The sequence below is a fragment of the Orycteropus afer genome, unplaced genomic scaffold (genome assembly GCF_000298275.1).
Source record: "Orycteropus afer afer isolate SDZICR_OR568_19922 unplaced genomic scaffold, OryAfe1.0 scaffold00252, whole genome shotgun sequence".
In the NCBI taxonomy this organism is placed as follows: Eukaryota; Metazoa; Chordata; class Mammalia; order Tubulidentata; family Orycteropodidae; genus Orycteropus; species Orycteropus afer.
This window is the reverse complement of record NW_006921839.1, coordinates 3206031-3219831: the sequence shown is the minus strand read 5'-3', so window position 1 is coordinate 3219831 and position 13801 is coordinate 3206031. Positions and strand designations below refer to the sequence as shown.

Sequence of the window (13801 nt, the reverse complement as noted above, 5' to 3'; positions counted from 1 at the left end):
AGGTGAAGACAGTGAAGCTCATAGGGGTGAAGTGGTGGATATGGGACTGGCCCCCATGTCTACTGGTTTCTCTCCACCACCCAGAGCCTTGATGCAGCAGACAGATAACCCTTTGGGTCTGAAGATGATAGCCTAGTAGTTTCTGGTTGGGCCAACAGGGAAAGGAGCTATCTCAGGTGCATAACCCATGTGCATTCTTGGGGAATCTAAGACCCCACAGCTGCAGAGAAGTTCTAACCTGGCTCCCATGTGAGACCAGGAATTTTTTCCTCATACTTTAAAAAGTTTTTTTTTTGTTAACTTTTGCTCTAACAAGTTCAATAGTTGTTGTTATGTGCCATCTTGAGTTTGAACAAGGTAAAATGGAACATTATTTCTATTGCCATCTAAATGGGGAAAACATACAAAAAAGAAGTTAATTCTAACAATGGCAGCAACAAGTCTACATTGGACTGAGCTATCAGAATTGATTTTCAATAATTCTGAATTAAGTAGGTGTTTAGATAATATCTTGCTTTTATTTAACCATAATGACATAGCATGGTTCCATTTGCATGACCCTCTTGTAGCCTTTAACATCCTAAATGGAATCTCTATTTCCGGCTCTCCTATCCCTTTCCTTCTCTTCTATTGCTACTGGTGCTCAAATGTATTTTAGAATGTCATTTTACAAAAGGTCGAGAATGAACATCTTGTCCTTTTAGAAAGTAGGATCCAGTCCACATAATCTTCATGACTGTTTCCTCTCTTTGTTTTTATAGCCTGAGAAAATGGCTGGTAACACACCTTGCTCAAGACAGCGGACTCTATCCACTTCTGGAGAAGCTCTATATGAAATTCTTGGTCTGCAAAAGGGAGCATCCAATGAAGAAATTAAGAAAACTTACAGGTACAGAAGAAGTTCAGTGATGACACTTAATGTGCTATTAGTGATAGCTATTTTGTGGCAAGACATACTTCTTGCCAAGACCAGTTAATCTGAATGTTAGGGTTTGCATTCCCTATTGTAAATCATGGGAGCTCTGGTGGTGTAGTGCCTAAGGCATTTGACTGCTAACCAGAAGGCTGATGGTTCAAACTCATTAGGCACTTCTTGGAAGGAAGACTGGGCAATCTACTTCTGTTGAGATACTGCCTCAGAAACCCAGAGAAGTCACTATGAGTCAGATTCGACTCCATGAAAGTGAGTTTTTTTTAGATTGTAAAACATAGGCAGTTTAGTATTAGACAGGCATGACAATGATTTTATGAAAGAACTCTCTGGTACTGTGGGGACTTGGGAAAGGACAGCCTGTGTTTTAGGCCTGCAATGTCAGAGAGATAGATCACTATGGATGCCCAGGTGCTGTGATTTAACCCATATGATATAACACTACTCAATCTGGTAGAGGACCTTATTATTATCACTTTTAATTAATGACAAGTTAATCACAATTTGTTTTGTAAGCTACACTCTTCAAGCTCTCAATTTGATCTTTCATATCTGATTTAATTCTAAGTTATCTATTTCTGGGGGAAAGTGAGATACCCTTTTCCTTAAAACTCCAAAGAATGAAAAAAACAATAATGAATACAGACATAAATAATTTACTTACTATAGAAAATTTGCAAGTTACCAGAAATGAAGAAAATAATATTTGTCCATAATTCTACCTCTAGTAATAATTGTCATTGTTATTTTGATGTTTCCTTCCAGTTTTTTTTATCTGTTTAAAGACATTTTAAAATCAAATTGGATTCTTTTATATCCTCTAACTGTCTTTCTTATTACACATTCTGATTTTGAATGGCTATATAGTAATTTATTTAATCACTTAATGAGCTATTATTTAACATGCAGGTTTTTTTTTTTTTTTCATTTTCCCTTACACTTAATATCCTTGTACTTAAATTGCTATGCATATATTTCATTACTTCCTTAATTTTTAATAAAGGAATAAAATTGTGACTTTACAGGAAAAAATCCAACTATAAATGAAAGTTTCAGATTTTAATCAGTTCTTTCTTGATTTAACTTTGAATTGGGTTTTTAAAACTTATGTTTGTTTGTTTGTTTAATATATGGAAGCTTAAAGTTTTTAAGCAGGCAACTTTGTTAGTAATTGCTTTTATGGCTTTGTCTTACAGGTCATGGTATTTGGTTAAGTAAGTTTCTAGTTTTACTTATTTTTTCCAAATAACTATCTCACCAATAATTATTGGAGTATCCATTTTTTATTCACTGATGGGAAATTCTTTGACCTTGGATTGAAATCTTCACCATATTGTATACTGTGGGACCTGAAAGGCCTTCAAGAAGCATGTGTTGAAAAATAAATGAATATGGTGAAAATTGTCATTTGGATCCAAAAGTTCTGTTCAAATGATAGATTCTTATCAAAGTCAATGTCAATCTTCTGATTTATGTTGCACTTAAGATGCTGGGGAGAGAAAAGTATTAGTTTTACTGTGCCCCCCAGCTTGGGATGGAGTGTGCCTGAGAGCTGCTCTGCCTACTTCAAACTTGAGCTTTAAGGCTTCAGGCTTATAAACTATGTTGGTGTGGTGGGTGAGAATCACAGTGATTGCATTGTAAGCCTTCATACCTTTAAAGATGCTCCCCCAAATGGGAAAAAAAGTGATATCTAACTACTTTGTATTTTTTAAAATCTACTTTGCTTTACAAATGTCACTTTTAATGGCCTTTATTAATTTTGTAAGCTGACATTTCAGGTCTTATCCTAATTAAGGCACTAATTATGCTAAGTTGTTTGCAAGTTTAATAATTACACCATAAAGTCTTTTCATGTAATCAGTGCCTTGCTATTAATTTTGTTTTTATATTATACAAATATTATTTTTTCAGCTGATTAGGGTACTAGTATGCTGCCAAAAGCATCTACTTCTTTCTAAATTGCACATTTGTATTCTGCTAGGTATTCAAAATGTATGAGCAAGCTGAAAATCCACTGAGAATATTATTCTTATTTTCAGGGATCTGGATCAAAGCAGTCACAATATAGTGAGATTAAAAGTCATGAAATTTAATAAATTGCCAACTGTTGGAGCCATACACTGCTTGACTTGTCTTGTAATGTAATTGTTATTCCTTAGTTGTGCTCCTAAAAAACAAGTTGAAGTTTTTTTTTTTTTTTACTTTCTCATTTTTATTTTTGAATAGACACCTGATTCAAAATTAGAATATAGAAGAAGGCATACAAAAAATGTCTTCCTCCCACCCCTTTCCCCCCCAGGCTCCCTTCCAGAACAATAATATAAAATTCCTTCTTAGGTTTTCTGTCTATATAGGTATAGATAAAGGACTTCTGGTCTGAACGAGATGGTGTAGACTTATCTCTCCTTCCTCCTCCCTAATAAGCACAACTTAAAAAAAAAATCAACAAACAAACACATCAGTTGCCATAGAATCATTTCTGCCTCATGACAACTCCAAGCGTTGTATAGTAGAATAGCGCTCCTTGGATTTTTTATGGCTGTGACCTTTTGGAAGTAGATCCCCAACCCCTTCTTCCAAGGTTCCTCTGGGTAGATTCAAACACTACTATCCTTATGGTTAATAGCCAAATACTTAACCATATATTATTACCCAGGTACTCCAAGTACAACTAAAACTTCTGGAAATAACAAGGAGACAACCAAAAGATAACTATGAAGGGTAGAAAGAAGAAAGTGAATTAATTAGGGGCCCCAGGATCAAAGGAAAGCACAGCTGTAGGGCATTTTACAGCTCCCCTGAGCCGGGCTTTTGCGGATACCAATCTGGCAACAGAAGGCAGCCCAGGTAAGGCTTATTCTTTCACCAAATCAAATGAGAGTCCTGCCAATAAAATAATAGGCAGGCCCGACAGAAAAGGTAAGGGGGACTGTTCGGAAGACCCTCTCACAATAACTGTCCAAATTGTCCAAGGGAATTTCTCTACTTTTCCACCACTTTGAGACTTCCTTCTTCCATTCAGAGACTTGGCAGGGGGCGTTGGCAAGAAGAATTCCTGCACAAAAAGCTCCTGGCAAGGAAGCACTCTTTGTTCCTGCAGGCTGGAAAAGAGCAGAAATAAATAGTAAATACAATATACTATCCTTCTTGTGAGTTTTCTAAATTATATGATGATTGGAATAAAACTTATAACACCATCTGATATTCAAAGTGGTGATATTTAAAAATGGCAAGTATAAAGGAACCTAAATGGAAGCGTGGTTTCTGCACTTCACTCAACTTAGTGAAGTGTTGATACCAGTTGACTACCATATGGGAGCTCTGGTGGCATACTGACTAAGACATTTGACTGCTAACCAGAAGGCTGGTGATTCAAACCCAGCAGCCACTCCTTGGAAGGAAGATTGAGCAATCTGCTTCCATAGAGATATTGCCTTGGAAACTCAAGGAGGGGTCGCTATGTGTCAGGAAAGACTCAATGGCAGTGAGTTTTTTCTTTCTTTTTATGATAGGTCATAGACGTACATTGTAATACCCAGAACAACTGCTAAGAAGTGATAACACAATAACAAAGTGATATGCTAAAAAACACTATAAATAAAGATAGAATCCTAAAAATTATTAAAGTCACCCATAAGAAGACAAGAAAAATGGAAAAGAGGAATAAGAAACAAGAAACAATGAGAAAACAAATAATAAAATGGTAGATTTGAGCTCTAACATATCAACAATTATCTTAAATGTAAATGATCAAAAACTAAGCCAAAACTAGCATATATATTTTCTTCTTTTCTTTTTAATGTATACTATCTTTCCCATCCCATACTTTGAATTCTTTTTTCAACAATATATCTTTGAAATTTTTCTAAGGAATGATAAGTCTTATAGAGTTTCCTCACTCTTTTCATTCCATTGTGTCATATTCCCTGATATACACGTTGTATTAGACTGGGTTCTCTAGAGAAACAAAAAACAGCAAAGCTTATATATATATATAAAAAGAGAAAAAAATTTATCTTAGGAAAATGGCTCACAAATGTATAGAAGCATGCAAGTCCAAAGTCCCTGGAGGAAACATCAGGCTGGAGGCTTTTCCTCCACAGGGGCTGAGAAGCTCAAGGATGGCAGGCAGTACACCGGCTGTTGACTCCAACAAATGACGAATCCAAGATCTCCAGGCTGAACGGCGGATTGCTCACTCACAGACAGTTGTAGGCAGCACAACAGAATCCTGATCCACGGAAGAATGTATCTCTTCCCAGGATGTCCCAGGATATCCTGGAAGCAGGCCACACCCCTAGAAAAACTCCCCTTGAACAGATTGGCCACTTAGAACACAGTCATCTGATCCCATCATGGGAACAACCACACAGAACTGGGGTCCAGCCAAGTTTACACACAGCTCCAACTATCACAGTCCACCCCTTGTCAACTTGGCAGTTTTACACATCTTCTTAACCATATAAATCTCTAAATAAGGACAATTATAAAGTCATATTTGTGCCTAATATGATACGCTGACACACATACAACCAAAATGCATTAACCTTATTTACATTTCACAGCTCATAACAGAAGGAAACAAAAATATTTGATGCACATATACAATGAAGAAATATAACAATCACAGTCCTTGTTTCTGCAGCTGGTCACATGGTCATAGCTGATAGTCAGCACTACCTTCTTCCACCACCCATTCTGTATATCCCTTGCCCTCAGCAAGCATCTCAGCTGGTTGTGGTTCTTTGCCTGGTGGGGTGACCCAAACTTTCATTCCTGAAGGGTCTGGGCCGTTAGCAGTCATATCAGAATTGGGTTGCTGTAATTTTCTATTGACTTTAATCACAGGGCATGGTAGTACTAAGAGATGTCCTAAAGAATCTCCTGTATTCCAGACATATTTTTCTTTACCTCCATTATGTAAAGCCAACCCAATTTCCCCTTGGTAATCAGGATCTATCACACTAGATAGTACAGTAATGCCCTTCTTTGTCTATTGATCCAGAGGCATGAGGAAGCCAAAATGTCTGGGTGGCATTCTTAATTACCAGTTCAATGCAATCAATATTGTATCTCCAGGTGAGAGTGTTCCTCCCTTTGGGACTAAGATTTCCAGACCTGCAGAGCATAGGGTAGCAGGGACAGTAAGCAAAAATTTTTGAGTGGGTCACTAGGGGTAATAGTGAGTAGTACCACTCCTGTTTCCACCCCTTGGTTCCTGGACCCATGAATCCTGGCTATTGGAGAAACAGAACCATATATTGGATGCTGGTTTAGAGCATATACAGCCTCCTGGAGAACATTGCCCCAACCCTTCAAGGTGCTGTATTTGTGTTTTTAAGTGGCCATTCCATCGTTCTATCAAGCCAGCTGCTTCAGGATGATGGGGAGCATGGTAAGACCAGTGAATTCCATGAGCATAAGCCCATTGCTGCACTTCATGTGCTGTGAAATGAGTCCCTTGATCTGAAGCAATGCTGTGTGGGATACCATGACGGTGGATAAGGCATTCTGTAAGTCCATGGATGGTAGTTTTAGCAGAAGCATTGTGTGCAGGGAAGGCGAATCCATATCCAGTGTAAGTAGGAACAACCAACCAGCTTCCTTATACTTCTCATTCTGACAAAATTGCAGGAAAGTATCAAATATCTGATCACCCAGAGTGTCACTTCTCACAAGTACTTGATCTATTGGTGGTGCTATTTCACGTATTAATTTTGCCACCTCATGCCATGGATTAGTAGGGCCCTCTTTACTAGCAGACGTAGAGTCACTAGTGTCATTAAAATCAATCAAACTGGAGAACCAATCCAGGAAGCCCATCCTTATGATTTTGTCTCTCTAGAACCACTCCCAGTACCAAATGTGTTAGACTGAATTCTCTAGAGAAACAAAAACCAGCAAAGCTTATATGTATATATATATATATATATATAGAGAGAGAGAGAGAGAGAGAGAGAGAGAGAGAGAGAGAGAAATTTATCTTAGGAAAATGGCTCACAAACTATAGAATCTGGCATATCCAAAGTCCCTGAAGGAAACGTCAGGGTGGAGGCTTTTCCACACAGGGGCTGAGAAGCTCAAGGCTGGCAGGCAGTACACCAGCTGTTGACTCCAACAAATGACGAATCCAAGATCTCTGGGTTGAACAGGGATTGCTCACTCATGGACAGTTGTAGACAGCACAACAGAACCCCGATCCACAGAAGAATGTGTCTCTTCCCAGGATGTCCCAGGATATCCTGGAAGCAGGAAACTCCCCTTGAATAGATTGGCCACTGAGAACACAGTCATCCAACTCCATCATGGGAACAACCACAGAGAACTGGGGTCCAGCCAAGTTGACACACAGCTCCAACTATCACACATATCATAATCTAATCAGTCCCTGATGATGGATATTTAGGTTATTTCTTATCATGGCTCCTTTTTAAATCCAATTTTGAGCTTCTCAGAGAGGGAAATCCCATGACCATCAAAAGGTAGAGATGGGGAGAGGAAAGTTATCTTGGTTCTTGTTCATTTTCTTGCTAAAGGTGCCAATCTCAATTCTAAATTCCTGGAGCAAGGATCTAACCAACCCAGCTGGGTTGAATGCCCACCAAAGTCATATTAGCACTGACCAGATGTCTGTAACCACAAACCCCCGCTATCACTTAGAAAGAACTATGGGATCCAATTCTCTATGGGAAGAAAAAAGGGACAATATTCTTTCAGAGGCTGGGAAGGAAATTTTTGGCATCTCTACTTCCTTATTCCTTTAGATGAATAAATTGCAGCCTACAGCTCTATCTCAGTCTTTTCCTATGTCTGTCTGTCATAGAATCTTCCTGTGAATAAAGCATCTTTTTGTCCCTACATCATCTGAAACTCAACCACACTTCATTAGTCATCTGATAAATTGGAACTCCCAGCTACTTCAAAGGACAGCTTGGAAGGGTGAGAAGAAGAAAGCTTCTACAGTGTCGATCTATCAGGTACTGATTCAAGACAGAAGCTCTTGCCTCACTGAGATATTGTAAAGAGAATTGAGATCATTTTCCAAAGTGTATGCCGCCCTTTGTAGAATAGCACAATGGAAGTACCAAGTACTATTATGAATGAATACATATCCTCAGCATACTTTAAGTTTAAAATTATCCTGCCTTTTGGTGTTCCTGCCATTTGTCTAGCATAAGGCGAGTTTGTGCTCATGTGAAAAGTGCCATATCATAGACTGAGACTAGTGAGTGAGTTTCATCCAGGGCTCTTTGGTAATGAGTACATCTGCCTTTGGTATCATGGCACATAATCATCCCAGGGAGCTTGAAGCCAAAGACTCATTTAATCCAATTTTCTCACTTCTAGGTCATGTCAAAAGTACCATATCACACTTAATCCTGCCAGCATTTGCATGAGTTGAGCAATTTTTCCCCCTATTATTCCAGTACTTAAAAGTCTTTACTCCCTCTTATCATATCGTCTGAAAGAGACTCATTTTGGTTAATTCTTTAAAATTCAGACACTCCTAGAATGACTAAGAAGTTACTCATCTTTTACACAGTTGCCTTAACTTTAAACTAGAATGCTTTTTCCATCCCACCCAATTTTAAAAGTCTCCTGAACCAACAAAAATTTTGAGTTAGGAAGCTGGTGAAGGAGAAGAGAGAGACACTAGTTAGAGAATGACAGACTTTTGAAATAAGGGACTCAAAGATTGTTCTTTATATAATCCTCAATACTCAGGCTGTGACCCTTTTTAAGGAGCCCTAGTGAGGCTGTGGTTGAGCACTCAGCCACTAACCAAAATATTGGCAGTTCAAACCCACCAGCTTCTCTGAAGAGGAAGGATGTGGCAATCTGGTTCCATAAAAATTACAGCCTTGGAAACTCTATGGGGCTGTTCTACTAGTCTGCTCTATAGGGTAACTGTGAGTCAGAATCAACTTGATGACAATGAGTTTGATTTTGTGTGTGTGTGTGGTTTCAAATGACTGAAGAACTTGGGTCTCTGCAGTCTCTCCATCCGTCTTTCTGGGAGTCCTCTTTGGGAGAGTCTCCTAGGGCCCAAGAACCAGTCATTCCCATGTAGCTGTTTGCTCCACCAAGCCCTGTTGATAATCTCTGCCCTGCCATTAGCTCAGTGGGATGTCCACAGTCACTGCTAGACACAACTCTGGGCACACTGAGTTCAGTGGCTGCAGAATCCAAGCTGCTCAGCAGGTCTCTGCACCACCGAGCAGGCCTGGCAGGCACAGTAGTCACTCCTTGCTAACCACTTCATGACCAAGTCCTTCTGGCTACTCCTCTAGGCCCAGAAGCCTCCTCTGCTGTTATCCTGAGACTTGAGGGTATCACTAACACCTGCTGAGCTGTGGCACTGGGAAATGGGGGCTTGGCCTAGGGAATGGCTCTCTCCTTTTTCTGATCCCTGTAAAAGACCCCAATGAGATTCAAAGTTAGGTAGAACCACTCTTTCTATTTTTCCTAATAGCTATCTACTGGGCAATCTACTTCTGTAGTGATACCGCCTCGGAAACCCAAGGAGGGGTCGCTATGAGTCAGATCTGAATCCATGACAGTGCGTTGTGCTGAGTTTTTTATCTTTTACCAGAGTCCTCAGACTCATGCTCCAGGGCTAAGTCAGAGACTAGCACTAATGACACTCTCACTCTCGACACTCACTCAGAATCTCAATCCCCTGTGACAGATAAAGCTTTGCCACTGATTCTTTCTTCCCTTAGAAGGCATTTTTTTCCAGGAGGCTCTGAAATTCCCATTTGATCTCCAGATAGACGTCTGCCAGGACGCCCCACCAGGTCATCAGACTTACCCAGCTGTGGTTGCCTCGGAGGGATGTATGGTTGAATTCTTTCCTGGAAGGCTCTTTAGCCCATGGGACTTCTGAGAGACTGCTGCATCCACATTTCCAAGCATGTTCTGATAAGCCTGACCCCAGCAGTGGACTGTAGGTTGCAATAGCCTAATATGCAATCCCACCATAGCCCTACAATAAGCTTACTTGATTCCATGTCCTCCTTAGTAACTTGAATGAGGTAAACATAGTTTGCCATTTTACTGCTGGTCAGAAAGTACTTTAGCCTGAGACTAGATTCCTTCTTTTCTGGTATTGATTGACATGCAAGGACTTTTCTTTGCTATACCCTCACTCCAAATTAAGTATGTTATTGATCATTACCTCAAACTCCTACCTAATTATTACAGAGGCTAAGAAGCCTGATGAGAGCACCTAACAACCACCAGTATGTTTAGTTTTATAGGGTGGGAAGGGAAGAGTAATTTTCTTATATAATCATCTTGTTGTTTTCACCTGACCTGTAGTCAGGCCCCATTCAGAGCAACCCATTGCACAATGGAATCAGATCATTGTGATCCATAGGGTTTTAATTGGCTTTGATTTTCAGAATTAGATCAAAAGGCCTTCCTTCCTGGTCTCTCTTAGTCTGGAAGCTCTGCTTAAACCTGTTTAGCATCATAACAACACATAAGCCTCCAGTGATAGTTAGGGGTGACTTCATTGGGTGGAAATTTAAACCCTGTCTCTCACATAGAAGGTGATAATTCTACCATTGAACCACCACCACCACCATACTTAAGCAAAACAGATTGTAATTCCTTCTTCTTTTCTAACTCTCCCACCCCATCAATTCCTTGAAGGCAGCCACCGTGTCTTACCTTCCATTATACTTCCATCCCTAGCAAGATGCTAGTATTTACTGAATGCAAAAATGAACTGATCAGCAAATAACTTTTGCCTGTAGGTATGTGTCTGTTTTCTCAGCTTCTTCAGGACCATTTTTCAAATAACTGGCTTGGTCATCTAACTGAAGGGGTACCTTTCACTGACCAGGAAAGGCAGTTTGGGTCACAGTGCGTTTGATGTGGCTGCAGGACCTTCTAGTGATTTGGGGAATAAGAAAGGGAAGACTTTACAGAAAAATGGGACAAATTATGTACTTTACAGAATGTGAGTCTTGCTTATTCAATAATCTCATGTGTAACACAAATGTTCTTTCTTATCTACACTGATGAAGTTAGGTAGAAACAAGATTAAGATGTTGCAAGGGAGGCTGACTGGTTTCTGTGGTGTTTTTGGTGTAAAAGCCTAGCAAAATAATGGAGGAGAAATCACACCAAGGTCTAGATCTTCTTTAGCTCCTTGGAGAAACACAAACTCAGAGTGAACTGGTTTTATACAGTTCATGAGTCTCTGTGCCTCACCAATGAGATTAATTTTTCCTTATTGACAAAGCACCAAATATTCTGGTTCAAGAGTACCAGGGGCCTCAGTTGATTCTTTTATTTCATTCAATTTCACATGGAACTTTCTGGAAATTATCTTCAGTCTCTGAAGAGGTGAGCTGCTTCAGAGAAGATCAAAGAGGCAAATGCTGTTTTCATAAGGAGCAAGGAAGACTGTAATTTCCATAGTGATCTGTGGCAACCCCAATTGTGGTGTTTTCACCCATCTTTATTAGCAATTACAGGTAAAAACAGAGGCTGCTTATGAATAAAGTATAAATGTCAGGAGAATTCATAGATAATAGAAGAATCGTAAATATTTACAAGGCAAAGTGATGATTCAAACTCACAAGATCAATTGAAATTAATCTTTATTAAGCACTAATTTATGTCCTGAATCCTAAAACCTTCCACTAAAAAGAAGAGTATATGAGGCTATGTTAGAATTGTCTTCCAGGTTGCCTGTCATAACTTCCCTATTTCCATCTCAAGTCCTCTACTTGATTCTCTTGGCTCTTCTTACAGCTTCAAACTCAGTTGTTCTGGGCACTAAAGTCATTACCATCAGCATGACTAATTTTTTCATTCATTTATTCATTCACTCATTTATCCATTCAATATATATTTAGTATTGGATATTATGCATGTTATGCTGTGAAACACACACACACACACACACACACACACATATATATATTTAATAACTCCTACTGCTTAAAGAGCTTATTTGATAGAAAGTGAAATTTAGTAAGGTTTAAAAGACACAAACTCAAAGACAAGCAAAACAGAGAGACCATGCCGAGAAGAATGGATTAACTTGAGCATATTATTGTTGCTAGCTTCCAGTGAGTCAGCCCTGAATTATGGCAACCACATGCATGATGGAACAAAATGCTGCCTGGTCCGGTGCCATCCCCATGATTGCTTACAGGTCAGGTCATTGTATTCTATAGGGTTATCATTGGCTGATTTTTTGGAAGTAGATCACTAGGTTTTCTTAGTCTGGAAGATCTGTGAACCCTGTTCAGCATCATAGCAACATGCGAGTCTTTACTGACAAATGCATAGAGTTTCTAACCATTCAAATGAAGATGAATGCTTTATTCCATCATTCATTCCTTTCCCGGGCACTATGCTAAGTGCTGGGATACAATGATAAGCAAACCATGGTCCCTGTCATCATGTAGCTTAAGGTCTAGTTTAGGAGTCAGAAAATAATCAAATGATCACAAAAATGAGTGTGTGATTACAACTAAGATAAATGCTCTGAAGGAAAGTGCTTGGCTCAAGGAAAGCATATAACAGAGAGACTTGATCTGGGCTTTGGATTAGAGAAGGTTTCCCTGAGAAGTAAATGCAGTATTGATTTTGGTACAATTAATGTCAATTTATATAGGGGAACCAAAGAAAAGCCAGAAGGACAAGCTCAAGAACCAGAGTGAGTCATTAATAGCAAGAATAATAAAAGTTGCCAGCATTTGTGGAATGTTTACTATGTACCAAATTCTGTGCTCAGCAATTTATATTCATTATTCCAGGTAATTCTTACATCTCTGTGTTGTAAGTACTATTAAAAAAAAATCCAAACCCATTGCCATCGAGTCAATTTGATGAAGATAATTTCCAGAAAGTTCCATGTGAAACTGAATGAAATAAAAGAATCAATTGAGGCCCTTGGTACCCTTGAACCAGAATGTTTGGCACTTTGTCATAAGCAACCCCCACTGGGTTTCCAAGGCAGTAAATCTTTAGGGAAGTAAATTGCCCTGTCTTCCTTCCATGGAGTGGCTAGTGTGTTTAAACCACCAACTTTCTCGTTAGCAGTCAGAGTACTATTATTATCCCCATTTCACACTTGAGGGAACCAAGGCTTAGGAAGGTAGGTTAAGCAACAGTCTGAAGTTACACAACAGTAGGAAGTGGCGCTGTGATTGGCACTTGGGTTGTCTTATTCCAGAGCCCACTGCTCTTAACCACTACATTTTCTGATTTTAGAACAGCTACCATCTAATCCAAATGGTTCCAAAGCTAGAATCTGAAAGGTGGGCCATACTGGAGGATGAAGCAAGGATCATTGTCTGAGAAGAGAGGCTGGGGATGGAATTCAGGCCCAGGTTGAGATTCAAAGACAGAGGTAGAGAGAGGGATACAGAGTGAGCACTGAGCTTTAAGTTCTAGCCAGTGTGGGGAGGTGGGACAACTACAGCTCACCCAGAAAATGACTGCACATTCCAGTGCGTGTGATGTCTTTTCTTGTACTGGATAGAAATAGCTTTTGGTATTAACTGTCAAGGTTCTACATATCTGATGGTTAAAAGAATAATACCCGCAAGGGAGTCCTTATAGATCTTAAGGTAATATTAAGGTCCTTAAAGTCTTAAGCACATCTTTCTGGCACTATTAACCAGTAGATACAACTACTTCTAAAATCATCTGTTGAGAAAATAAAATATGTCATAATTCATCATCTGTTTCCAGCCTTATACCCAGTGCCTATAACTATGTCTGTTGAACTACTTGCCTGATTAAATATTTGATGAATAAATGCATGCATAAAACCATAGTGGCTAAGACACTTGCCTGCTAACCAGACGGCTGGCGGTTCAAACCCACCAGCCACTCCTC

At 39.4% G+C, this 13801-nt stretch overlaps 1 protein-coding gene across 1 annotated transcript in view; it reads left to right on the top strand.

Annotated features, from left to right (window-relative positions):
* The first annotated feature begins 770 nt into the window (after nt 1-770).
* Nucleotides 771-13801, top strand: part of DNAJC5B (DnaJ heat shock protein family (Hsp40) member C5 beta) — a 74873-nt gene continuing 61842 nt past the window's right edge. The window contains exon 1 of the mRNA XM_007949735.1: nt 771-889. Within this exon, the coding sequence (XP_007947926.1) occupies nt 771-889 (119 nt within the window). The remainder of the gene's footprint in view (nt 890-13801) is intronic.